General features: G+C 44.6%; 3 protein-coding genes across 9 annotated transcripts in view; 1 reads left to right on the top strand and 2 right to left on the bottom strand.

Annotated features, from left to right (window-relative positions):
- The window catches only part of PRR11 (proline rich 11), a 188,237-nt gene extending 187,774 nt beyond the window's left edge, over positions 1-463 (bottom strand). Inside the window, exon 1 of the mRNA XM_083587953.1 lies at positions 453-463. The gene's annotated coding sequence lies outside the window, so the exon portion shown is untranslated. The remainder of the gene's footprint in view (positions 1-452) is intronic.
- RAD51C (RAD51 paralog C) overlaps positions 1-13,621 on the bottom strand; it is a 28,877-nt gene extending 15,256 nt beyond the window's left edge. Inside the window, exons 1-5 of one of the 3 annotated variants that reach the window (XM_083587947.1) lie at positions 11,865-13,621; positions 7,951-8,212; positions 7,288-7,454; positions 6,790-6,923; positions 3,883-4,014 (exon numbers count right to left, since the gene is read on the bottom strand). In XM_083587947.1, the coding sequence (XP_083444073.1) occupies positions 3,883-4,014; positions 6,790-6,923; positions 7,288-7,454; positions 7,951-8,212; positions 11,865-11,985 (816 nt within the window). In that variant the 5' untranslated portion in view covers positions 11,986-13,621. Of the gene's footprint in view, positions 1-3,882; positions 4,015-6,789; positions 6,924-7,287; positions 7,455-7,950; positions 8,213-8,773; positions 9,206-11,864 lie in introns of those variants that run through there. The other 2 variants (XM_083587945.1, XM_083587946.1) reach the window with 2 other exon arrangements.
- A 38-nt stretch (positions 13,622-13,659) lies between these two features.
- Positions 13,660-27,867, top strand: part of TEX14 (testis expressed 14, intercellular bridge forming factor) — a 52,094-nt gene continuing 37,886 nt past the window's right edge. For 2 of the 5 annotated variants that reach the window (XM_083587406.1, XM_083587407.1), the window contains exons 1-5: positions 13,660-14,214; positions 15,062-15,195; positions 25,300-25,414; positions 26,190-26,355; positions 27,250-27,386. In XM_083587406.1, the coding sequence (XP_083443532.1) occupies positions 15,066-15,195; positions 25,300-25,414; positions 26,190-26,355; positions 27,250-27,386 (548 nt within the window). In that variant the 5' untranslated portion in view covers positions 13,660-14,214; positions 15,062-15,065. Of the gene's footprint in view, positions 14,215-15,061; positions 15,196-25,299; positions 25,415-26,189; positions 26,356-27,249; positions 27,387-27,867 lie in introns of those variants that run through there. The other 3 variants (XM_083587403.1, XM_083587405.1, XM_083587404.1) reach the window with 2 other exon arrangements.

Below are 27,867 nucleotides of genomic sequence, written 5' to 3'. Positions count from 1 at the left end.
TACCTAATTTGCACTTTCCAAATCAATATGAGAACTGAAACAAAGCCATCCTTCAAAATTTACCTTCTCCATATTTCACCATAGTCCTCCAGTCTAGTAATGTGTACAGCAAAGCACATATAAATGCACATATTATTGAAAATAACATCCAAAATTCACTATGTTCAGCATCATATACAAGATGTGCATATTAGGAGAAATTTGCACTAAGGTCAGATTCACACTATACATTTCAAAACTACAATACCACTTTAAATAGTCGTGGCTTCCCCTGAAGAATTCTGGGAGTTGTAGTTTGTTAAGGGTGATGAGAGTTGTTAGGAGATCCCTATTCCCTCCACAGAGCTACATTTCCCAGAGGGACTCTAGGAAATGTAGCTCTGTGCAAGGAACAGGGGCCTCCTAACAATGCTGAACTCTAGAATTTGATATCACAAGATGAAACCGCCAATTTAGATGTCCTTTTAAAAATGAACTTAGACAGATGCATGCAGGATAAGACCATCAGTGGATGCAAAGAACAGAAGAAAACCGGCTGGATGAGGCCAATGGCCCATCTAGTCCAGCATCCTGTTCTCACAGTGGCCAACCAGACGGGAAACATTCAAGTGTGACCCAAGCATAAGCATGAAGCAAGCACAAGAGCGGTCTCCCCTCCTGTGGTTTCTAGCAACTAGAAGCATTTACTGCCTCTAGCCACGGAGGCAGAGCATAGCCACTGATAGCCTTATCCTCCATGAATTGGGACCAAGCATCATTTAAAGCCATCCAAATTGCTGGCCATCACCTGTGGGAGCGAGTCACTAGTCATGATGGCAATAGACTGCCTCCAACACCAGAGGCAGCATGCTTCCAAGCAGCTACTGTTTGCTGTGTCCAGTGTGGTCTCGCCACTGGTTTGGGAAGTGGAGAGCGCGCTGTCAGCCACGATCTGTATCTATCCTGCTGTTTCTTATGGAATGCTGTGTTTTGAGCATTCCTCCGCCGGCAACCAGTTCTGATCCAAATTGAGAAAGAGCAGCCTAGCCACATTTTAAACTGATAATATATACACCGCCCAAGAGTTGGAAAGGGCTATTGCCCTCAGGTCCTGCCTTTGGGCTTCCCAGAGGCATCTTCATGAAAACAGGATACTGCGCTATACATCCCTTTGGTCCGATCCAGTGGGGCTCTTTCTACGTTATACTTCCTCCCCGACATTATCTGAGTAGTGGGGTTTATTTTTAGTAGTGCAGCAATAAAAAAGAAATCCCAGCGTGCTCACAGAATTGCAGCTTGAGGAGGAGCAAGAGTTACCTAGAGACAGAGAGGAGAGGCAGACGAGCACCATTCCAGAACTTGCGTAAGCTTCGTTCCTGAACAATCCCTTTCTACATGGCAGGGTTTAAAAAAAGCCCACCTATAAATAGGCTACACAGCTCATGCCTGCCCTCAGCTGGCACAAAGCTGGCCCTGTCTGCAGCACCTTTAAGTGGAGGTCAAAGGGTGCAACAACAAAGGAAATCGGCAAGGCAGGATGCTAAGGATTTTCTCCCACAGACAGCTCCTACCCCCGCAAGCAAGCAAAGTGGCTTTTCTCTGAGTGACCAGCTGCAAGTCTTTTGGCGAAGGCCAGGGGTTAATTTTCTTTAAACATAATTATCAGTGGAAGGCAGGAAACTCTTTAACCCGCTTTTGAAATATGTGGGCGTTTGCTGTGAGGGGAGAAAGAAGATCCACCCACACATTTTCTCCTGAGCTTTGAAATTGGCTGTTACCGTGTTTGAAAGGACAGCAGGAGGCTGTCACAAGCCAGAGCCTTTCAGTGATATGGGATTTAGGGGAGGGGGGATGTGGGTGGGAATTCCTACGCAAATGAGGGTAGTTTGAATCAGAAAATATTCGTTTGCATAGAAAAATATCCTCATGCTCCTAGAGCAGGGATGAGGAACCTGTGGCCTTCCAAATGCTGTTGGACTACAGCTCTCATCACCCGACCCCTGGTAATCGCTGGCTGCTGGGAGGAAAAGTCCAAGAGCATGTCGGTAAAGTTTTTGTGGCTTGGGCAGTGTGCGCACGCACAAGCACAAACGCTATTTTCAGCACTCCTTCCAGCGCGGAGGAGGCGTGCACAGCTTCCCATTGGCTGCAGAAGCTTCCTGCAGCCAATAGGAAGCCGACGAGCATTGCGGAAGGCGGTCCCCGCTCTGCTCCGCGCCAGTTTAGCGCGGTGCACGGGAGCCAACCAAGCGGGCAGCGGGGGTCCATGGGCCGGTTAAACAACCCTCATGGGCTGCTTGTGGTCCATGGGCCTTAGGTCGCTGACCCACAAGTTTCTCTTCCCTGCTCTAAATAGAGCAGGGGTGGGGGAAAGTTTATGGTGGGAGGGCAGGTGTGAGGCCAGAGGCATTAGTGGGAAGAGCAGTTCATGAACATGTTTACCTTTGTACGTAGGTTAGTTTCTTGACAACCTCAAACAACTCTCTATCCTTCTTCCAGAAAAGCAAGACACATTATCAGAGTTCAAGCACACATTCCAACCAAGGAAGAACACTCATGGAGGTTGCTCCATGGAAGTTGCTCATGGAAGTATGGTCTGGAGAGTCCCAAGAGCCAAGCAAAGGGGTTTGGAGGATCACATTCAGCCCCGGAACCTGAGTTTCCTCCATTCCTGCCCTACAAAGCGATCTAATTTAGCTTGTTATTTCACTTTTATTTATCATTAATGAAGCTAAAAACTTTGAAACTGACAAGTTTGCCTAACGGTACATCATTATTACTAATGAACTTCTAAAATGGGTAGAATTCAACAGAAAAAATAAAAGCACTGGAAAACTTCCCATTCTGGAAAACTTTCCATCTCACATCACTGGAGCTTTCCTAGTCGCCGTGACTCAGCAGTGAAAAGACCCTGTCCAGGGCAGTCTGCCCGTTATCTGTCTTGCTAACTTTCAGAAAGCAGATCAATGGCAATATTATTTCAGAGTGCTTTCAAATAAAGTAGATGGAATTTTAATCAGCAGAATCAGTGTCTTTGATTCTTGTCTTGGGGCATTTTATTGATGTTGGGGGTTGTATTTAAGTTCTTGCTGTTTTATTGTTCAGCATAATGTGAGCCACTCACAGAAAGCAGAGTAGAAAAGCAATAAAATTTATTTGATAGATTTATATCCGAAATGGAACACATGGCGTAATACAGCAGCAATAAAATGCCATGATCATAATAAAACAATTTTTTAAACCAACACATGAAACAAACAACAAACCAGATGAAAATGAAATAAAGGAATGAATAAAAACGATGTTACAGAAAACCCACACCCAACAGTGATTAAACTCTGTAGACCTGCACAGCAGATATGTGTAAGACACCACAAAAGTGTATTAAGACAGACCTGTCATTGTTGGAAGAATTCCCTCCCCCTTATTTTTTAAATAAGGTTGTCAAAAATGATAAGGATTGGAAGGATGAACACCGACCACTTATCCACCAGTGGCTGGGAGATCTCATTGTCTTTTGTATACTTGAACGTGTGACTTATAATCATCCATTTTATTTAGATTCCTCTTTGGACTGCCTATATTAAGATATATGTTTAAACCAGCATTGATGGAATTTTATTATTGTATTTTTCAGCTGGCATTTTTTTTTTGTTTTTTTATTATTACTACCCCAATTATTTTTGCTTCCTTCAAGCATGGATTCTGGTACCCAGTTTAGAATTTAGTGTTCTAGGAATCCCAACACTCCATTTTAAAAGATGCATGCCCCTTCAGTTTTACTCTGCAGCCAACTCTTGCGCAGCAGTTTAAGCCACATTTCGTTCAGTGCTTAGTAGCCTGTATGCTGCAAAACAACATTTATGATTGCCCCCACCTCATAAAACAACAACAACAACTCACAGCTAGTGTGTGGTCATTTGCAATACTGATCAGCTGCTGGGCCAAGCCGTTCAAGAGCCGTGTTCGCAGTGAGAGATCCTCAATGTCATGGCGGAAAGGGAAGGCAACTCCATCAATCACAACCAATCGTACCTAACAGCAGGATATAAAACACAGCAAGCTGCTCTTCTCAGAACTCAGTGTCAGGGAAGCATATGAGCCACCTGTGCACATTTAAAAAAAATAAAATAAAAAATATAGATAAAAAGATGGAACCCTTAATAAACAAGGGAAAAAATGAGTATTTATAGGTGCACACTTTAGGCATGTAGGAGGGGTCTTGTGTTCAGGTCATGCTTGAGGGTTCCCCACAGGTATTTGGATGGCCCCTATCAGAATTAGATGCTGAACTGGATGTGCTGTCGACCTGATCCAGCAGACTCTTCTTATGTTCCTACAACTCCCAGCACCCTTAACAAACCACAGTTCCCAGGATTCTTGGGTGTTTGTGTGTGGTTTAAACGTAAGACATGTATGCAGAAAAAGGTAATACAAGACTAGATGGGCAAATAAACTGAGCCAGTATAAGGCAGCTTCCTATGTTCCACAACATCTGTCTTTTAAAGACTTCACCAAAACCTGACTTTATGTTTCAAACTTCTCTATGCAATTGTAAATTGTACAGGCTAAAAACCTCCTCTCTTTCAAACAAAATCCAAGTTTTCCACGATGATATACATGTAGCTCCCCACCCCCCATTTGTGCAATAAACCTACAGGCACTCCAATAACAAATACACACATTAAAATACATCCTATGCTGTGGAGCCTCTTACCTCCCTTCTGGATATTTGCTTTTGCCTAACTGATTCATTCATAATTCTGAAGGAAGTCAGCTAGAATTGCTCAGGGCTCAATGCGATCACCATGCTTAATTATGATTTATTAGCATTCCTTTGCTGTTGCTACTTGTGCTGCAAAAATTCTTCACCCACCACAAGTAAGCCAGCCCTGCTGTGCATTTACCAGCTCAGCTGCCTGGGAATATTCAACTTCCAAGGCATGCATACCTGGAACAGCCTGTGCTTGCTCCACATAAAAGAGAGATTGGAAAATCAAATTATGACATAGAAATCGTTTTCAACCCTCCCTGGGGTAGCAAAAAGCCCTAAAGCCAGAGTGCTTTGTACCGTGTCTAGCTCAATGATGTTTACACCACTGACCTTCAACTAGTGGGTAGGGACCCACTACTGGGTCACAGCCTGATCCAAGGTGGGTCACAACAGCAGTACCAGCACCATGCAATTATATGGTAGATTAAGAAATAGATCCCCAAATGCTTGAGTTAAGGTGGGACCTGGATCTGCAAAGTTTGAATACTACTGCTTCACACTAACTGGCAGTGCCTGGTAGCAGGTACTCCTTGTTTTATTAACTCTCTGACACTTTTGGTACATTCGAACAACGCTTCCAACAGAATGCAGAAACTTGCTTCATGGTTCCCCACAGCACCACGTGCTGCAGGTTTAACACATATCAACCTCCAAGCTATTTTCCACTGATGTGTAGAGTCAATAGACACAAGGACGGGACTGTGTCCTTTAATAGCTGCTGCTGTTCTGCCCAGTGATAAGAGAATATTCCAAGCTTATCACTTCTCCAGAGAGGATAGCAATAACAACAAACCCCAAACACACGCATAATTACACAGACCACCACTCCCATCTCTCCCCCCACCCTCACCCAAGCCTATACTATATACAATATTAAAGTCTCACATCGAATATAACTGATCTGTAGAAGACTTTATTATCTGAAAATAGAGACAATGTGTGGACTTTTAACCCACCACACAATGTACATACATAGTTTATCTAACTTAGAACACACACTGGCCATAGCTGTCAACTTTTCCCTTTTCTTGCGAGGAATCCTATTTGGAATAAGGGAATTTCCCTTTAAAAAAGGGAAACATTGACAGCTATGACACTGGCTACAGTAGTAGCAGGTACAGAAATAGCTGGTGTCAAGTGGTCCAGAAATTTCTGGTCTAGGCAACATGTTTTCGATATTTTTATTTAAAATATTTATATTCCCACACCCCTTAACTATGCTGATTCATGACATGGCTAACAAATACAAAATCTTCAAGCAAACACAGGTTGAGGCTAAACATGCTTTGTTCCAAAGAGTGAAGGGAAGATTAGTGTGCAAGAATTCACAGGTAAGAGGGGAAGAGAAAGCAGGTGAGCCCACAACAGAATGGGAGAAGTGTGCAAGCGTGAAAAGATTAGGCAACACCGCATCTGCCTTGTGTCGTATCTGTGTTTAACCCCATTAACGTCAGTGGGTTTAAGCATGCCTAACTCAGTTGGGAGCGAGCTTTAAGTAAACTTGGTGTGGTAGGCAAGGAAATAAAAGGGGGGCCTTCCACATTAGTTTTTTGCAGGCATCTTCTGCAACATGTTATTGACGCAATAGTAATGCATTAGTGGTGATTCTATACTGGGTGGTCCACACTTTATTAGATGTTCTGTGGTGCTTTCCCATTGTTACTGCATTACTGCTGTCTGGAGGGCCACCCTTGTACTACTATAGTGCAAGAGAAGTATGACAAATTGGAACATTTGTAGTATGACACGTTACAGAATTTCAGCAGTAAGTTGCAGGAAACAAAGAGTATGCCTGTCCCAAAACTTTTCCAGGCACAAGTAACGCTGAAAGTTGAATCATGTATGCCCACCCCAAATCATGAGCGCCAATAATCATGAATGCGCAATCAAAAAGGACACCTAGAGTATAATACACAATCTGACCTCAGTCCAGTCAAACTAGCAATGCAGCCCAGATCAAATGCATCAGAGACAACAAGTAACTTCCCCTCTCACACAGTATATTTTTTTCGCTCTCATTTACAGAATCTCCCTACCTTTGGATGCCCAGAAAGGAAGTCTGGAAGGAGGTGCACCTGTGCCAGCAGCTCCACATAGTCATGGCAACGGAAGTAAAAGATATGAGAAAGAATATTTTCAAGCGAGAAAGTCTCCAGTGCTGTTTGATGCTCTGAAGGAAATAAGAATCTACGTTGAACACATTTGTAAAACCATGACATTCGTTCCCCAGCCTGTCCCTTACACATAGAGATAGCATGTGGAGCGACTTAATTCCTGGCTATGGAAGTCAACAGAACAGGACATTCTCAGTGTAGTGGTAGAAGACATCTAGGCAGAGGGCAAGGCAATGTTCCCTCCTAATAATAATATAAAAAGCTGTTACAAGGCAGCTTGTAACAGCTCAGGACTTGTAGGCTGTGGCCTACAAGCTATGAGGGCCAGATAAAGATGTCTGGAGGGCTTCATTTGGTCTCCAGACCTGATGTTACACCCTGCCCCCAAGCCTTAGGTGAGCATATAGCTTGATAATAAACCTTCTTCCGGATGTGTTTCAGCAATAAGCCGGCAATGCTCAACACAGGCAGTTGCCATATCTGCGACTCGGTCCACCATAAAGCTCCCTTCGGTGTCTATGAAAACAGCTTCTCCGTCAAGCCCTCCGAAGCATTCTGGAATCTGCACGTCCACCACTAGTTGCATACTGAGATAGAGGACATAAAGACATGGTCACAGAGAGAAAGATAGTTATAGATCAATAAATAAGGGTTACTAAAAGCACACCCCCAGCTCATGACTGGCGGAATCTCCCCACCCCACCCCCCTTTCTGGCAGAGAGAGCGGGAGAACCCAGACAGGAAGTGACACTACAAAGAGATTTATGCAATGTGGAATGGGCAACTGGGCATTGTGTCATCCTATGAAAATCTGCAGGTTTAGAAAACACCCACCTTGAAAAAATAAAGCACTAAGTACTGAACGTGTTTGCTTACCTAATTGGAAGCAAGTGCCGCTGAAACAAATGGGAGCAACAGGTGAAGATGTACTTCCACTGAGCTATGGACTCTTCTCAGCAAGATCCATCAGGGCTAAAATGAAGAGATACCCTGACCATAGTCTACCCCTCCCCCCCAGACTATAGTGAATCGTGAGAAGTGCAGAAAAGGCTTTTAAATGTGAGTTTTGGCAGCAGTTCTTACCATAGTTGTGTTTTGCCGACTCCTGGCACTCCGCAGATCTCTGTGATTTTTGTCAGCTGAATGCCCCCTCCCAGGATACCATCCAGTTCAGAGCAAAAGGTTATAATGAAACCGTGAGCTTGCTCCTCTTCCAGAAGCTCAAGGGCTGTGTACTTCTTGGCTGGTGCCTGATCCAACCCCACAGTGTTTGCTTCAACGCCATGTCGTTCCCGTTTGATCACTTGCAGAATTTCTAAGGCCTCCTGTTTTGAAATCCCAACTTCTGGGGGGGGGGGGGGAATACAGTAGACTTTAATTTTCTAAAAAGCAAAGGATAGTAAGGGAAGGGTCGTAGCTCAGTAGAGAACATGATGACAGTCCCAGGTTCAACCTCTGGCATCTCCAACTAGGGCTGGAAAAAGACTCCTGTCTGAAACCTTGGAGGACTGCTGCCAGTCAGTGTAGACACTATTGAGTTATGTGGACCAATGGTCTGAGACAACAGAAGGCAATTTTTAATGCATTCTGCTAACTAATACTGTTCATAATTTTGCCCTTGACAGTTACTGGGCAAATCAAAGTAGTGAATTAAAATGGTTCCCTTCTTTTCCTATGTGCAAATACCCTGAAGTTAACGTTGTAAGGTTTGACTGACTGAAAACATAATATTTTGCTGAAGGTTTATTACTTTTTTTTTTAAAAAAAAGAGTAATTGTGATTCTTTAATGGTGATGTTTAACTGCATTTGACTGACTGCATCTAATATATATTCTAATGCATCTTTTATGTTCAATTGCAAAAGCACAAGTTACAAATTACTTACTAAGGGGAGTGGGGAACTCACCAAAATACAAATATCCCCATTTGTAATACATTTTGGCAACTGTTTTGATTATATACATTTTCTTTTTTCAGTCTGTAATTTTAGGCATTTGCACATTATCCAAATAAATGCAATGCATTACAAAAATAACTAGTAAAGAGGACTGGAAATCAGAGTATCTACTTCTGAAGTGCAATATAATAGTGACATCTAGTGGTTATGAACACCAAGTGACAAATTAACAGTGCAATCTTATTCATCATATCTCCTCAGAAGCAGGCCCCACTGAGTTAAATGGGATTTACTCACAGGATAAACTGCCTACACTAGGAATACATTTGTATTATTACATTTATATTCCACTTTTCCTTCAAGGAGTTCAAGGTATTATACACAGCTCTCTCCTTTCTGTTTTGCCTTCATAATAACCCTGCGAGGTAGGTTAGGCTGAGAGATTGTCCCAAGGTCACCCAGAGAGCTTTTCTGTGGTAGCTCCCTGTTTTATTTATTTATTTACTGAATTTATATATCGCCCTACACCCGGAGGTCTCAAGGCAGTTCACAGAACATGTTTGTGGAATGCTGTCCCCAGGAAGTATTGCCTGGCACCCTCGCCACTTATCTTTAGGCACCAGGCAAAAACTTTTCTCTATACCCAGAGCTTTAACTATCCGCGGCCTTTAAGAAGTGAGTGTGATGTTTTAAATGTATTTCTCATTCCTCTTGGTTTCAATGTATATAGGTGGGCTTTATCGCCTGTTTATTTGTTGGTTTGGATTGCCCTGATCAAGATAAATATAATAACCATGGAGATTTGAACCCAGGCCTCCCAGGTATTAGTCCAACACTGTAACCACAACTACACAACTTTGGTTCAATGCACAAAATGCAGAGTTCCTGAATAGTATTTCTGTCTATATACAAAAAGACCACCAGCTGCATCCTTTCAAGCCAACAGCTTGTTTTCAGTGGGATCCTGTATTTCAACATGATCCTGCTGCAGGTCTGCTCAGAAGTCCCACCAAGTTCAATGTCATGTATTACTCCCACTGTAAATTAGGAGTTTAGGATTCCTGTACAGCCTTAATGAACTGATCAAAGATTTTGTTAGTGGTTCAACCAATAATTAGGCTTAGAAAAAAACATCAAGGTCCCTACCATCTTTGCATGTTGGAAAGATCAGTTTTTAAAGCCTCAATAGGGCAGAACCAGATCCCTTTCTTGACATTACACAAAGCTTTGTGTATTTTTTTAAAATTAAGATTTCTGAGAGCATTATTATATAAGGATATATCTATTATATAAGGAATGATAATGATGGATACCACAAAGCTTTTTTTAAAAAAAACACAACCCTGAATACTTTTATTACCATATTTAATAATGCTTTCCAAGTCTTCGTTTTTGAAGCTCTGTGGTTACTGTTTGTATTAATATGTATAGATACTACACAAAGTGTTTTTGTTTTTTTTAATTAAGATTTGTAAAGCATTAAATAAGGATACAACACCACCCAAAGCTGTTAAAAAACACGTGGAGTGCTACTAAATAGATTACTAATATCACATAAAGCTTTTTAATTAACACTTGAGAAGCCTTTACTACTAATCAACAGTGGAAGCTATTGATTGCTAGCCACACTCCTGAGCAGATCCAACGTTATCACCCCAAAGCCCTTTGTTTTTAACGAGTTTTAACTCAAAATTGATGCTTTTGAATTGATGCTTTTGAATTATGGTGCTGGAGGAGACTCTTGAGAGTCCCATGGACTGCAAGAAGATCAAACCTCTCCATTCTGAAGGAAATCAGACCTGAGTGCTCACTGGAAGGATAGATCCTGAAGCTGAGGCTCCAATACTTTGGCCACCTCATGAGAAGAGAAGACTCCCTGGAAAAGACCCTGATGTTGGGAAAGATGGAGGGCACAAGGAGAAGGGGAGGACAGAGGGCGAGATGGTGGGACAGTGTTCTCGAGGCTACAAACATGAGTCTGACCAAACTGCGGGAGGCAGTGGAAGACAGGAGTGCCTGGCGTGCTCTGGTCCAGGGGGTCACGAAGAGTCGGACACGACTAAACGACTAAACAACAACAACTCAAAATTACTAACACTGGATCCAACCATTGACATCAATGGGTCTACTATTAATTATAACTAAAGGTGGATATCAAATATCGGGGTCCATGGCTCTACTCCTTGCAGTTGCGACGTTAAGGTGGGTGGATTGGCAGGCAATTGATTTCAATAGGTCTACTCTCCATTACGATTCAAGGCGGACATCAAACAACTGGTTTCAATAGGCCTACTCTCAACTATGACACAGAATGGGATATATTATCATGTCATCGTTTTTTATGAGGAGGAACAGGGCCGGATTTAGGTTTGATGAGGCCCTAAGCTACTGAAGGTAAAGGGGCCCTTTATATGTCCGGCTGTCCTTTGTCAACAACATTTTGCTGCTGTTTTTTGTTTTGAAGATATGCTATATGGTAATTTATGGACCTAATAGGTATCTAAAGCCATTTGCACATAACAAAATATGTACATCATAGGAGCCTACACAACACAAAACGCTGTATTTTACATTGTTGTGACCTGCCCTGCAACCTCACGGTGAAGGGCAGGTATTAGATATTATTATTATTATATCGTAGGCCCCAATTCACACAGGGCACCTACAAGGCACACTGGCAGTAATGCAGAATTCACCCAACACCCCAGAATAATATTTCTGTGAAGAATAAGTAATGGCGGGCAAGTTGTCTTCCTGTCTGCTTGCTCACCATCATAGGGCTTTTTCACAGAACAGGGGTGCCAACATGAATAAAATGGGGAGGGCAGGTTTTTTATCTTATATTTTGGAAATGTACATCCACTTTTTTTCCTTTAAATTTTTTTGGGGGCCCCAAGAGTGGGGCCCCAAGCTATATATATAAGCTTGTTTAGCTAATACGTAAATCCTGGAGGAGCATTTGTGAGGAGAGGACGCCTGGCACCTAAACCGAGACAAGGCTGGCTGAGGGGGAAATTAAAAAATTGGCGGGAAGCGTTTGCGCGGGAAAACGTCTTTCTCCTCAGCGACGGCGTTTTCGCCGCCGCCTCTTCGTCGGTACCTTTGCTGAGCTGACAGGGCCCGACCTCGACCACTTCTTGGGCTGTCTGGAAGCCGGCAGCCACTAACTTCTCCCGGAGACTCGGCGGCAAAGGGAAGCTGCCCACGTCCCTCGGCTCCATGATGGAGGAGGAGGAGAAGGCGGTCCTCCATTCCTCTCAGCCCGGCCCCCTTTTTGGAGCGGCATTTTTCTCCTCCCACAGGGGAAGAAGAAGTACAGTAGCCGTTTCTGAGGAGAGAAGACGGACACAGGGTTGCAACCCCGCTCCCTTACTGACTTCTGGCAGGATTATATATCCCATTGAAGTCAATGGGGCATGCTCCTGGGGAGCCGTGTATAATACAGACGCAACCCTGCGCCCGCTGAACAGGGCAGGAAATCCCATTTGATTCAATGGGGGTTACTGCTGAGGAGACAAACATGGGGTTGCTACCCTGGCGCCCGCTTGCATTGGGAGTAAATCCCATTTAAATCATAGTGTGGTTTACCACCCTGCACCATCTTAAAAAGGCAGTAAATCGCATTTAATTCAGTGGGACTTACTTCTGAGGAGGCAAACATGGAGCTGCAGCCCTGACACCCACTAACGTAGGAGTAAATCCCATTTAATTCATGCAACCCTGTGCCCACTTAGCATGGCAGTAAAGCCTATTTATTTCAATGGGGTTTACTGCTGAGGAGCCACATAGGGTTGTGGCCCAGTTACCTACTTAGACAGGAGTAAATCCCATTTAATTCAATGGGGCTTCTGAAAAACACATAGGACTTCAGTCCTTTGCCCAAATACACTGCCGTAAACCCGATCAAATACACTGGATGTTACTCCTGAGGGGAAATGCACCCCAGTGCACACTTGTAAGGAGAAAATCCCATTAAATTCAATGGGGCTTCTGAAGAGACACACCTAGGATTTCTACCCTTTGCTCAATTACATGGGCATAAACCCCATTTAATTCAAAGGATCTTGAGTATAGGATTGTGCTGCACAGTGGCAATGCTGTGCCTATTTACAGTACATGGCAATATGCCCCACTCAACTCAATGGGACTTACTAATGACCCATACAGGCTTCAAATACACAGTTCCCTGGGTTGGCTGTTCCCTGCACATATTGAGACTAGTCATGCCTATTTAGACCTCGATTTATTTAACTGAATCTACTCTTGGCCCCCTGAGTTATCTCTGCAATATTCTGTTATTTTTAACCCTGTGCTTTTTGGGTTGCCTGAAATTCCTCTGCAATCGGATCCAAATGATGTGATGCATTTGAGAATACGTACAGGATTCTGAGGTTGGGGTATTAATAATATCTTAGAGGACTGGATCCCCTCCCAGGGTAATCTTATTTGACTTCTTATTGGCTTCTTTCTGGAAAAGAAGATCCCTGCTGCTAGATTAATCAGCCATCTAGTTTCCTGTCTCCAATAGGAGTCAGTCAAACTGATGACTCTGGAAGGTATTGAGTGGTAGACTGCCCTGAACCTGAATGCTTCCTTTAGCTATCCTAAATAACTATTGGAAGACGTCATTTCACCTGTCTACTTCCTAAAATTTAATCCAAAGCACCGAAATAGATGCAAAAATTGAGACCTGGGCCTCTAGCTGCACACACGTTGGGCATTTTTTAATTGTAACCCAATAGAATGCATAAATATTACACACAGACACATAGACGGAATAATATAACGCACACTGAATTGAATGATTATACAAAGTGAAATTACTTCCAGCATTTACTGTAACTTAGTAAAGGTACACAAGTAAAGGTACATCTGCACGGTTTATTGCACACCACAGCTGTGCAATCTTATATTCCAACCCACTCGGTGCATAAATATTAACCACTCACACAGTGCATGAATACCACCCCCTTCGTGCAGTCATGCAATCTTTATTATAAACCAGACAGGGTGCATAAATGTTACAGGGTGATGAATGTTGCACGCAGGAATGCAATGTAGCATAAGTAGAATGCATAAATCTTACAACTCCTGCAGTCTTTTACTTGTAAACCACTTGAGTGCATGCAATCTTGCGCACAAAACGATGCATGAATATTATAACACAGCCATGCAATCTTTGCTGTAACCCAGTCTCTCTCTCTCTCTCTCTCTCTCTTGCACACACACACACACACACACACACCTCCAGCAATCTCTCATTTTGTAGCCCAGTTTAAGGTGCACAAATCTCTCTCACGCGCATTTTCGTGCAACCTTCATTGCTAGTTCTGGGTGCATAAACATTTCTGAGCTCCCTCGCGCAGGCACGTTGGATCCCACGAAAGGAACGCGCTCCCCAGAGCCGCTAACGGGTGAAGACCTCGACGGTTGGCAAAAGGGGTGGGCAGGTGGGTTTCACGGTCTGGGACCCGGAAAGGAGACCTGTTCAGGGGCGGGAAAGGATAATTTAGGACGGGGAGGCAGGTGTCGTTATAGCAAGAGAGGAGTTGCGGGGGTGGGGGCAGAAGTAGCTTGGATCTTGTCGGGAGAGAGATTAAGAGAGAGGCCCGAGTGAGAGACGCAGACAAAATGGGGAAAAGGGGAAACGTGGCGGGACTTTGGATCATTTGCGGGGCATGCTTGCATCCACATCCAAAAGTGCGGAAATAGCAGCCCTTGCTGCAGTCCTAAACGCATTTGCTTTGTTCCACGGAACAAAGTGGCATGTCATGCTTTATTAAAAAGCATGCTTGAGGGTGGCTGTGTGCGTGAAGGTGATTTGGAAGAGTGGATTGTGCCCCCGCACCAAATAAAAAAAAATTCCCCTATTAAATGCGGGGAAAACTCACCCCTTTACCCTGGCCATTGACACCTTAGGTATGCGTTTTCAGGGCCCACGCTATTCCTGGCGGCTGTGTTCTGTTTTTTAACTCTTGTTAATTCTGAATTTTAAATTCTGGCAACCTGACCTAGGACGGGTAATGAATGGGATACGTAAAATGGAGGCAATCCGAATTTACTCTTTAGCAAGGAGCGTAGATGTAACGCGGGATTCGAAGCTAGTCTGGGAGTGGGGCGCACACGTGCGAGTTCGCGCCCGGTTGAGGTCGCTGAGCCTTTACTCCGAGCAGGACAGTAGATTTGCAGGCTTAAAAAGAACGTGTGTATGCGTTTGGATGGGATAATGTTAGTGGAGGACTCCCCCCCCCAAATAAAACCTCTCCTGAACTATCTTTCTTTTTTGTGGGGACCAAGGACAATGGCCCATTTACTCCCTATCCCCTGTCCAGTGAAACTGGGGACGTTGAAGAGCGAATCTCTTGAAGCTCGTTTGCACGAATATGTGAAGCAAGGCAATCACGTGAAAGTGAAGAAACTTCTGAAAAAAGGTAAGGGCTGGTGTTGGAGGTGGGGGCAGAGGTATCCTTCGGAGTAGGACTTTGCAGGCAGAACTTCACACACACCCCAACTCTGGAGAGTGAACAGAAGCAGCTCCCCCCCCCCCCGTTTCAGCAGAATGAGGGGGGAGCCCCTGCTACCCCGCAAAAAGACCAGCCCGGCTTTACCACATGTTAAGCATGAGGTTTTTGATCTCATGGTAGTGGGTTCGGGCCCCATGTTGGGCAAAAGATTCCTTCATTGCAGGAGGTTGGACTAGATGACCCTCGTGGACCCTTTCAACTCGACAATTCTATGCTTCTAAGTGTCGTAGTAGGGACGTGGGTGGTGCTGTGGGTTAAACCACAGAGCCTAGGACTTGCCGATCAGAAGGTCAGCGGTTCGAATCCCCGTGACGGGGTGAGCTCCTGTTGCTCGGTCCCTGCTCCTGCCAACCTAGCAGTTCAAAAGCACATGAAAGTGCAAGTAGATAAATAGGTACTGCTCCGGCAGGAAGGTAAACGGCATTTCCGTGCGCTGCTCTGGTTCGCCAGAAGCAGCTTAGTCATGCTGGCCACATGACCCGGAAGCTGTATGCCGGCTCCCTCGGCCAATAAAGCGAGATGAGCGCCACAACCCCAGAGTAGGCCACGACTGGACCTAACGGTCAGGGGTCCCTTTACCTTTAAGTGTCGTAGTACACTATTATAGTTATTTTTATATTTATTTATTCACTGCATTTTCCCCTGACAGTGTCTCAAGGTGGCTTCAAGTAGGTAGCCGTGTTGGTCTGCCATAGTCAAAATAAATTAAAACAGTTCTTTAAAAAGATGGTTAAAAAGACTCTTCTTAAAAAACCCCTTAAAAGAATCAAGTTTTCAAAAAAAGTTATATGATCTAAGAAAGTCTTTAAAAGAATCCTTCCAAAAGAATTTAAAAATTAAAAATTGAGGGACAGTGGACTGGCCCCCTGCTGAAAAAGTTTGCTGACCCCTGGTTTAGAGGCTAAATTAAATGTCCCAGTTGCACCACTGATGAGACAGCTTCTATCCCTTTACATTTTTAGTTGTGAGGACTGCATGGATCTGGTTTCCAGCTTTTAAATAATGGGAATCCCCCCCCCAGGGGTAGGAAAATACTATTTATTATGTATGAAAATAAACAACATAGTACCTCCCTCTGTGCTCGTTCAGCCTGATTAGGGTGAGGGCTCGGGGTGAGGTGTGAAAAAGACACCGATTGTGCTGCCTCTCACTTTGCATTGATCTATAACAGCACTACTTCTTTTAAATCTTACTGCATTTTCCTTTTCTCTGTGGTGCTTTGTAATGAAATTAAGGTTTGTCCTAGGTGGATTGTTTACGGGAATGCCTAGATAATGGGTTATAGGAATACACAGAGAATCATTAGCTGTAATTGCAAAAGGGAGTCTTCCTTTGGAGGGGCAGTCTGCCTCAAAAAATGTAGTTACAGATAGGTAGCCGTGTTGGTCTGTACTGTACTGAGGATATTGCAAAGTGGAATAACCTTTACGCCAAGGGTTGAACTGCAAGCGTGGTTGGGCGTCACAGGGGAAGGTAGATATGCAAAATAGGAGGCGTGGCCCCGCGTCTACTTCAAAGGGGTTTTGCTGGGAATATAATTGAAACTCGGTAATTTCGCCCGGAATGGAGCCACAGCGGCGGACATGGGCGGGAATAGCAGCCTTGCCGCCTCCGGGTGCAACATTTGGGCGAGAGGGTCGGGGACGCGGGCGGGGAGGGGGAAGGAACCGAGCGGAGGCTGTTGAGCTACCGTGACTTGAGAAGCGGAGAGCCGCCGCCTGGCCTTTGAAGCGCGGAGTGCCGAGTTAAGACTATACTTTCAGGGATCATTTCTATAGTTTGTAACTAGAGAAGTGTACTCGAAAGTGATAGGCCGCGAGAACCACGAGGAGGAGTCAAAGTGTTCTCTTCTGAGCGCGAAGCGAGCAGGCAGTGTTGCATTTTGCAGCTGCTGCCTGCTATTGATGACCGTTCCGCCTCCTTTTTATTAAGGAGGTTGGAGGGAGAGAACACAGACTGAGTGGTTCCTGCCTTTTAAAAAAAATGTTAAAAAGTAGATTTAGTGTTTTTTTTAATCTAGTATTTTATAGTACTGGAGGATTTCTTTTTTTCATCTTTATAGGTTAAATTTATTGGCTTTATCTTATTTTCACATTCTGCCAGTGTCGGTCCAGCAAATATAAATCTACTGCAATACAGATTTCTGGGGGTATAGGAGCTTAGTGGCAGAGCAAGCATTCTGTTTGCTTGCAAAAGGACCCAGGTTAATTCCTCCATCATTTGCTGAATGGGTATTGGTATTTTGTCCTTTCTGAGTGAAGACTACTGGGATAGCACGCAAAGTAATCTCTTTAAAATTCTAATTATATTCACAAATAGCAATACTGTACTGATACAACAATCTCAATTTGCATATCCTTAGAAAAGGTTCTGCACGTAATTTTATCCCAATTTCTCAATAGCTTTCAGCCTAGGTTACAAATACAGAGGGCTTTGTTCAGGGGAGAGATCTCTTCTAGAGCACACATCCATAAATCCCGGATCCTTTGATGATGATGACACTCTTTTGCATTCATCTACCCAGGAAGTTTAAAATATTTTCATACATTACGTTTATATCCAACCTTTGCTTATCCCTTTCCCCTATTTTATCCTTACATTCAACCCTGTAAGGTAGGTTTGGCTGGAAAATAAGTGACTGTCTTCATAGCTGAGTGGGGATATGAGGCTTTGTCTTCCTGGTTGTTGTTGCTGTTGTTGTTGTTGTTGTTATACTCCACCCCCGACAGGAACTCAATGAAGCTTACAGATAACATCCAATTCAATACATAACCACGAACAGAGATAAAACTCTGTTCTGTTCCCCCACTTTCTGGTTCAAATATCAAAGTCAAGGAACATTATACAAATGCACAGGATGACAGTATATCTGTTAGCAACTAACAGAATGTAAGAGGAGCCTGCTGGATCATCTAATCCAGCATCCTAGTTTTACAGCAGGACTTGAGCACAAGCACACTCCCTCTTGTAGTTTCGAGCAACTGGAGGCAAAGCGGAGTCGTCATGGCTAGTAGCCATTGATAGCCTTAGTCCTCCCACCCCATGAATTGGTCCAATTTTACCTTCAAGCCAATCCAAGCTGGTGGCAGTCACCACCTCCTGTGGAAATAAGTTTCACAGGTTATATTTAGCTGTGAGTACATTAGGACGCGGGTGGTGTTGTGGGTAAAACCTCAGCGCCTAGGACTTGCCGATCGCATGGTCGGCGGTTCGAATCCCCGCGGCGGGGTGCGCTCCCGTCGTTCGGTCCCAGCGCCTGCCAACCTAGCAGTTTGAAAGCACCCCCGGGTGCAAGTAGATAAATAGGGACCGCTTACCAGCGGGAAGGTAAACGGCGTTCCGTGTGCTGCGCTGGCTCGCCAGATGCAGCTTGTCACGCTGGCCACGTGACCCTGAAGTGTCTGCGGACAGCGCTGGCTCCCGGCCTATAGAGTGAGATGAGCGCACAACCCTAGAGTCTGGCAAGACTGGCCCGAACAGGCAAGGGTACCTTTACCTTTACATTAGCTATGGGGACGCAGGTGGCGCTGTGGTCTAAACCACAGAGCCTCTTGGGCTTGCCAATCAGAAGGTCGGCGATTCAAATCCGTCAAAGTGCAAGTACAGTGGTACTCGGGTTAAGTACCTAATTCGTTCTGGAGGTCCGTACTTAACCTGAAACTGTTCTTAACCTGAAGCACCACTTTAGCTAATGGGGCCTCCCGCTGCCGCCGTGCCACTGGAGCACGATTTTTGTTCTCATCCTGAAGCAAAGTTCTTAACCTGAAGCACTATTTCTGGGTTAGCGGAGTCTGTAACCTGAAGTGTATGTAACTTGACGCATATGTAACCTGAGGTACCACTGTAGATAAATAGGTACGGCTCCGCCGGGAAGGTAAACAGCATAAACGATATTTCCGTGCACTCCTCTGGTTTTGCCAGAAGCAGCTTAGTCATGCCGGCCACATGACCCGGAAAAACTCTGCGGACAAACATCGGCTCCCTCAACCAGTAAAGCAAGATGAGTGCTGCAACCCCAGAGTTGTTCGCGACTGGACTGAACTGTCAGGGGTCCTTTACCTTTTTTTTTTCATTAGCTATGGTAGCAAAATGCACCCTTCATGTGTAGGGGCCACCTATTTCTAAATGCACTGTGGTAAAATAAGTGTGGGGGATCAATCCCTTCCATGCTTGCTGAGATTGTGGATGCGACAGGTTTTGAAACAGGATAACTGATTAAGGCTGGGATCCTGTGCAGGGGAAGAAAATCCTCTTAAACACAGTTGGACTTAATTCTGAGGAAAACATGCATAGGTTTGTTTGCACTCTAGATGTACCTTTTAGAAGGAAATCTTGTTACAGTATTTACTACTTGTTGTGAGTGACACAAAGCATCCTTACTAGGTGGTAAGCTCACAGGTGTAGCTGGGGGGGGCAGCTGCTCCCCCTAAATCAGTACATATCAATACAGATCTGAGGTTCTGCCCTGCCCTAACAAAAGCCTTTCCCCAACCCAAACAAAAATCCTGGTGACAATAGGAACACCTCCCGTTTGCTAAGCGTGTGAGAAGCTCTTGCACGCTGCAATACTGTAATATGCATACAGTACTGAGGAGGATGCCTCTGTAATGATACTTACTCCTTGGCAGGTGTGTATAGGATAGAGTGCAGCTGTAGATAAATATCTCTATGTAAAAACAAAGAGTGTAATTTATTCCTGATACTATTTCCCCCTTGAGCTTCTAGGAGTCAGGGAAAGATGTGGACTTGCTTTCTCTTCCTCTATGGCATCCCTACATTACTGTATATAAAAGCAACAATAGTAAATAACGTAAATTAAGAAGTAGAATAATAAATCTTCCTTGGATCGAGGCTTAAGGAGAGACGAAAACACGTGGCCTATTCTGAGGGGCGGAGACTATGCAAAATAGGAGGCGTGGCCCCGCGTCTGCTTCCAAGGGGTTTTGCTGGGAATATAATTGAAACTCGGTAATTTCGCCCGGAATGGAGCCACAGCGGCGGACATGGGCGGGAATAGCAGCCTTGCCGCCTCCGGGTGCAACATTTGAGCGAGAGGGTCGGGGACGCGGGCGGGGAGGGGGAAGGAACCGAGCGGAGGCTGTTGAGCTACCGTGACCTGAGAAGCGGAGAGCCGCCGCCTGGCCTTTGAAGCGCGGAGTGCCGAGTTAAGACTATACTTTCAGGGATCATTTCTATAGTTTGTAACTAGAGAATTGTACTCGAAAGTGATTGGCCGCGAGAACCACGAGGAGGAGTCAAAGTGTTCTCTTCTGAGCGCGAAGCGAGCAGGCAGTGTTGCATTTTGCAGCTGCTGCCTGCTATTGATGACCGTTCCGCCTCCTTTTTGTTAAGGAGGTTGGAGGGAGAGAACACAGACTGAGTGGTTCCTGCCTTTTTTTAAAAATGGTTGAAAAATAGGCTGATTTTCCCCCATATCCTTATTTTTCAATTTGGGTTTATACAGTCTAATACAAATCATTTTCTGCCTTCAAGATTTTAATTGGTGCTATTTTCATTTTTTCACATATTGGATGCTTTATCTGCCCTGCATTCTACCCGTCTTTAGTCTTATGAATATAAAAATGAAATATACATTCTGCATTTATTAGCTGGCTCAAGAGGGAGTGATTAGAAACTTAGCGTATTTTCGAATCCAAAATGTTAACAGAAAACTGGCGTGGTAGCTCTGAATGTATAGTGTAGGTTGTGTGGTTTTGAAATAATTTAGCATGATATTTTTTTGTCACTGCAAATAGTGTTTTGAAGCTCAGGGTTTGAGGTCAGTTCAGAGTGTGGCCTGGAGCTCATGGGAGTTGTGGTCTAAACAGTGGTTTTCAGCTAGTGTGCCGTGGCACTCTGGGGTACATTGAATGATGGTCAGGGGTGCTGCAGGCAACACTGGCCTCTGTCCCTCTTTCTCCTCCCTCCTCCGATGCCCTTTGGCATCTCTGCCTCCTAAAGGCTTGCACAGCTGCTTATTGCAGCAGCCCTGACTATAAGCTCCACAGGCAAAGTGTGCCCCTGGGATTCACCTGTTTTTGGAGTGATGGCGGGGGGGGGGGGGAAGCTCAGAGATCAGGGGCGGTGGCGGCAGCAGCTGCCCGGAGGACTCCCAAGGAGAGGGGAGAGGACAGGAGGCTGAGGGAGCACTCCACAAAATGGGGGTGTTCAAAAAAGGATGAGAGGCTGCCAGCTCTGCAAGCAAGGGGTGACATAACTGGGCTCCTGAGCTCCACAGGGTTGCCACAGAAAGAAGGTAGTTGGTCCAGGGAGCTGTGGACTCAAAAAGGTTGAACACCTCTGGTCTAAAGTATCCAGAACCCATCAGGTCAGCTAAGGCAGTCCCGAGTCTTCTAAGTACCCAGGAATACCCTTAATTTGAGGCCTTCCAATACAGTTTGTTGAAGAAAGATCTGTTTAGTGAAACTGCCACCCTATATTACAAAATCAATGTGCCCCAGCTGGGCTGGGTGTGTGGGAAGCAGTGTTCTCCCCCACTCCCATGCTATTCTTGCAGATAACTGTGTTCACATGTAGGAACCGTAATCAAATGTAGCCGGGTCTTGTTAAGCACAAGGAATCAAACTGTTCCTTTCTGAGTGTGAAGCAAGTGGGTGGTGTTGTGTTTATACAGCTGCTGTTCCCTGCTTTCAATGACCCATTCTCTTTACTTGTTCAGAGGCTAAAAGGGCAAAGCAGAGACTGCTTATTTGCTTCAAAAATGTTTTAAAAATAAATTTTAAAGGTAAAGGTAAAGGTACCCCTGCCCGTACGGGCCAGTTGTGTCCGACTCTAGGGTTGTGTGCCCATCTCGCTTAAGACGCCGGGGGCCAGCGCTGTCCGGAGACACTTCCGGGTCACGTGGCCAGCGTGACGAAGCTGCTCTGGCGAGCCAGCACCAGCACAGCACACGGAAACGCCGTTTACCTTCCCGCTATAAAGCGGTACCTATTTATCTACTTGCACTTGAGAGTGCTTTCGAACTGCTAGGTGGGCAGGAGCCGGGACCGAACAACGGGAGCTCACCCCGTCACGGGGATTCTAACCGCCGACCATGCGATCGGCAAGCCCTAGGCGCTGAGGTTTTACCCACAGCGCCACCCGCGTCCCAAAAATAGATTTTACATACGTACAAATATACATAATTTGTATGCTGCCTTTCCACGCTTCAATCATACTCAAGGTGTCTTACATGAAAAAGGAACATAACTGCAACATAACAAAAGTAGTTATAAATGATAAAACATTTTTTTAAAAATACACATCCAAGCTGAACAATTTTCACATATATCACAAAAAACCTTACACAAAAATACATAAAAAACCAACAGCACCAGATCTCCTTCCAACAACAAAACACCCCAGCCCAAGAGTCTGTTCAGCAACCTCAGCTTTCGTAGCTGCAGTCAGGGTCTTGCCTTCCCAGGCAAGGTGGAAAAGGCTTTCAAGACAGGGAACAGGTGTTCCTACTTAAATAGGTGGTTTTGTAGGTGACACAACCTGCATTTCTTTTTTTTCTTTTTTAAGAAATAAGTACAGTAATGTAGAATTACTTCCTTTTTGAAGTCACATTAAAAGTCAGTGGATGTTAGTAACAGGTCAAGCATACAGCTGGATAGTAGCAGTGCAATGAGATCATGTGTGCTTAGGCTATTTCATTTGACGCGGTGATAATTTAGAAATAAATCCCCTTTGGTTTACTTGAATTTATTCCCAGATTAAATGTGCATAGTACCTCAGTCCTAGCTTTGATAGTGCACTTAAATTTTTTTTTACTCCAGAGCAGTGGAACTCCATACAACAGTAAGGTGGTCCAGAAGACATTTTATTTCTGTATTGAATCTGGTTGGCTTCTGGTGGAAAACTGCTGGACTACATAGGCCTTTGATTTGACCCAGCAGGGCTAGTCTAAGAGTCTTGGGGGCAGGAAAATGTCAGACATTGCCCTGAACATATGCACTTTGATTTAGAGGTGATTCCCACGGAACTGTGGCTGCGCTCAGCCGCTCCAGTTGGGCAGAGTGGAGGGGGTAAAATTGCTGTCCTACCTGTAGGGGCTGTTGTAACGATTTACACCATTGTGAACTTATTTGAAGACTAGAATGCTGTATGTACCCTGACAAGGACTGCAGGTCTTTTTTCAAAAGTAAGTTTGTAGTATATAGGATCGCTCCATTTAGTGGCTGACAAGAAAGTTGAGTCAGGGACCAGTTGCTTCCCTGCGGAGTCTCTTTGCAACACGATCATTTGCGTGTTTTACTCAAGAGCAGGGCTTGCCTGGGGCGGCGAAGACTAGGACTCCTTCGGACTGTCCGGCGGTGACACAGTTAAGCTGCCTGAGCCAGGGAGAGTGACGTCATGAGGGCCCGCCTCCTCTAGGTAGCCGCCTGGGTTTGAAGAGCCAGTAAGCGAACTGCAGGCTGCCATGTTTAGTGGAGACTAAAGCCCGACTGTGATTGGCCGCTTGGGTCCCGTATGCAGATAGAAAGCGAGAGGGATTCTGGTCCACCGCCGATAACTGGCCAAATACCAATTTATAAAAGCATTTCTTTTAAATTATCCCGAGGGAGCTTGAATTGCTAGTTTCCTGTCGTAAGAATCAAAAGTCGCGCATGTTTTCGATGGGTTATAAATCGGTCGCCGTGTCTTGAAGAGTGGATCGTGGCAACCAGGCTCGGGAGCCGAGAAGTGTTTAGTTAAGACTATACTTTCAGGGATCATTTCTATAGTTTGCAACTAGAGAAGTGTACTCGAAAGTGATTGGCCGCGAGAACCACGAGGAGGAGTTAAAGTGTTCTCTTCTGAGCGCGAAGCGAGCGGGCAGTGTTGCATTTTGCAGCTGCTGCCTGCTATTGATGACCGTTCCGCCTCCTTTTTATTAAGGAGGTTGGAGGGAGAGAACACAGACTGAGTGGTTTACTCCTTTTTTGAAATGGTTAAATATTAGCTCATAAATATTTGGTCCTTTTTAAATTTTTTAATTTTTTTTAATTATTATTAATAGAGTGTTGTTTCGTTTTGCTTTATATGTTTATTTGGCATTATCTTGTATCAAGGATACATCCTTCTAATATTCATTAACTTTGCAATTTCTCCATTGTTGGTTAAATGCCTATTTTGCCCTTTCTGAAGAGGTTTGGGTTAGTGCATGTGGCAATCTGGCTAAAATTCTAATAAAGCCATTCATATTAGTTTTTCTGCATAATTTATTGCATAATTTGATTTTAAAATAACAACCTCAAATCTGTTTACAAAAAGTAATAAATGAATGAAATTATTGGTTAAAAACACTTTCAAAATGGTCATGGGCATAGCAGATTTGTAAGTGGGTATGAAATGAAAATGTCCTGATTCTGTGCATAGATTCTTAGAAATAAGCCCATGGAATTCCATGGAGCAAAGGATGGCTGCTTTGAACAAATATTAATCCTTGCAGAGATGAGCCTGTTAGACTTAGTATTAGCATTATTATTTATTAATTGTCCTTTATCTGAAGATCACAGGGAGGTTTATGATGTAAAAATACAAACAATATTAACAAACAAACAACAAAAAAAAACAATACTGCCCCCACAGTTTAAAAGACCATAACTTGTTTAATTACCCAAAGGCCTGGGAGAAGAGGAATGTTATTGTCTGGTGTCTAAAGATATGTAAGAAAGGTGCCCGGTGTTAAATAAATCATGACAAGGTGTAATATGTCATGTGTTGTTCATCTGAGGTTGTATTTACCTAATTTTAATACCTGCCAAGGAACATACGATTGTTATTATGTCTTCATATGTAAAATCAGAGAAATTAAGTAGGGTGTTTTTTGTTTTTCCCATGACTGTAGCTTAATTTGTGATCTGCCCTTAATGGCGTGCCTCTGGCTGATTCATTGCAGAGGGTTGGAGATGGGGAAGGGCAGCTTTTGTGGGACCTCACACACTTAGGGAAAATTTGCCCTGGGGAAGTGGAACGAGAATGGCAGTAATTCTCTCTCCCCGCCCCCCATTCTTATTTTTGTAGGAATCAGTGCTGACTCGATTAACTCATTGGGGCAGACTCCCCTATTCACTGCTGCCTTGCTTGGTATTGGGAAAGTTGTCAGCGTTCTTTTGGATTATGGTTCGGATCCCAATCAGTAAGTACAAAAGATACATTTTTGTTGTTATAGGAAGACAATTTTCTGGGTTTTAAAAAAAATCCAGAGGTGTGTGAGTTCTCCTCTACATGTAGATCTGCAGAAACGGAGAAAAAGCAAAAAAGCGTGTTTTCTGATAATGATAGGTCTCCCCCCTCATTCCCTTTTAAAAACAGGCATTGAGACCCCAGGGCTGCAAAACTAAGCTGGAAAGTGTGTGGGAAATGCCTTACAATGAATGGCCTTCCCCAGCCAGGCACCCTTCCGGAAGTTTTGGACTACAACTCGCGTCAGCCCCCGCCAGCATGACCCGTGGTCAGAGTTGATGGGAGTTGTGGTCAAAACTATCTGGAGAATGCCAGCTCATTGACAGTAGCTGTGAGGTCCCGGAAAACCTGCAATACTATTTTACTTCGTTTGCGTAACTCACTCAGCTTGCAGAATCCTATTTTTATTTGCGCAGAATTTGGAGTATCCTTGGCACAAGTGTTGCTATTATTTATTAAACTTGTATACCACCCTTCATCCGAAGATCACAAGGCAGTTCACAGCATAAAAATGCGAGATAAAAACAGGAACAAAAATGAAGCGAAACAATACCCCTACCCCGAAACACATTTTAAAGGACATAAGATGTTAATCAGCCTTGATGTAAGCATTTCTGCATTTTGTTTTTAAGCCCAGAGTCCACCTTGTCCAAGGAATTGCTTATTAAGGTCTTTGGGGGCCCTCCGATCAGGACTTCCAAGTGCTTTTGTGTTCCTTGTTTTCTCAGCCGCTGTCACGATGGGAGCACTCCGGTCCATGCGGCAGCTTTCTCAGGCAACCAGTCAATTCTCAGCAAACTGCTGGATGCGGGTGGAGACCTGCGAGTCCATGACAGGAACGGGAGGAACCCACAGAGCTGGGCTGTGACAGCTGGGAAGGAGAGCAGTGCTCAGGTGTGTGGGCGGCTAGGGCCTTTCGCCTCTTGCTTACCCCAGAAGCTTGCACCTGTGTGCGCAAAGCTCCACAAATACCTCTTCCAGGCAGAGTCAGCCTTCCATTCCCTGCAAGAAGCAGGCAGTGTTGCTTATTTTGATCATGTATGGGGGTGCCTGTGGGGCCCCCATCAGTTATTGCTGGGCTCCAGTTCTCAGCATCCCTAACTAACTGTTGGCCCTGTAGGTTGCAGGAGATGGTAGGAATTGGAGTCCCAGCAACGTTTACATGGCTTCAGGCTCCCCATCCCTGACCTTGCAACACCCCCCAGCCCAAATGCTTTTATCCAGAACTGTTTAGTTGTTTCTACGACAAGGGTCATGGCTCAGTGGAATAAAGCACCTGCTTATCAGTCAGAAGGTCTCATGTTTAATCCTTGGCATCTCCAGGTAGGACTGGGAGAGATTACGTCTAAAATCACGGAGAGCCACTGCAAGTCTGCCCAGACTGATGCTTGGCACCACTGGATAGCTCATTTCCTTAGATCAAGTGCTGATAACGCCAAGGTTGCAGGTTCAATCACCATAATGGACATCTGCATTGCAGGGGCTTGGACTAGATCAGCCGTTCTCAACCTGTCGGTCCCCAGATGTTGTTGAACTACAACTCCCATCACCCCAGCTAGCAAGGCCAAAGCTCAGGGATGATGGGAGTTGTAGTCCAACAACATCTAGGGACCCACAGGTTGAGAACCGCTGGACTAGATGATCCTCGGGATCCCTTCCAACTCTTCAATTCTATAAGGCATTTTCTCCCTTCCATCCCTAGTTGCTTTCAAGGTGTGCACTCAAACTTGGGAGTCTTTGCTGCCACCAACCATCCCCGGCGGCTTCTCCTCCTCTTCTGTTTTGCAGATGCTCGAGTTCATCCAGCGATGTACATCCCACATGCAGGCGATTGTGCAGAACTACTCCATAGACTTGCTACGGAAGGTGGACTCTCCCAGAGCTTTGGTCTCTAGCCCCTCCAAGTTTGTGGGCATCAAGCAAGGGTGAGTGCCTCCAGTTGTAACAGTGATGGTGAGGAGAGAAATCGTTTCTCCCTCTTCTCTTCCTTTTCCCGCACACCAAACGTTTATTTTTAATAGAGGCTTGTAAACACTTGGGAAGTGCCCTTGGTTCCTCCGCAGAGAATGGCTGTCACATCATTCTTTCTCCCTCATGTGGTGAAAAAGCAGAACTGCACACATAAAAGCAAAAAGGAAGCCCAGATCAGAAGCAAATAAAATCCAAAATCTGTCATTGGGTATTAGCAACAAATCTCCATTTGTATCTGTGCTGGCTTTGAAATTGTGCCCAGTACATGCAGTCTTTTTATTGTGTTGTGAAATTCCTTTCAGATGCTTTGTAGGAAGTGTCTAGAGACTCTGAATCTCAGGGTTATGGATTTGAGCCCCTCATTGGGCAAAAGATTTCTGCATTGCAGGGGGTTGGACTGGATGACCCTTTTGGTCCCTTCCAACTGTACAATTC

The sequence above is a fragment of the Podarcis filfolensis genome (assembly GCF_964270895.1).
Source record: "Podarcis filfolensis genome assembly, chromosome: 15".
Taxonomy (NCBI): domain Eukaryota; kingdom Metazoa; phylum Chordata; class Lepidosauria; order Squamata; family Lacertidae; genus Podarcis; species Podarcis filfolensis.
This window is presented reverse-complemented; position numbering and strand designations above follow the sequence as displayed.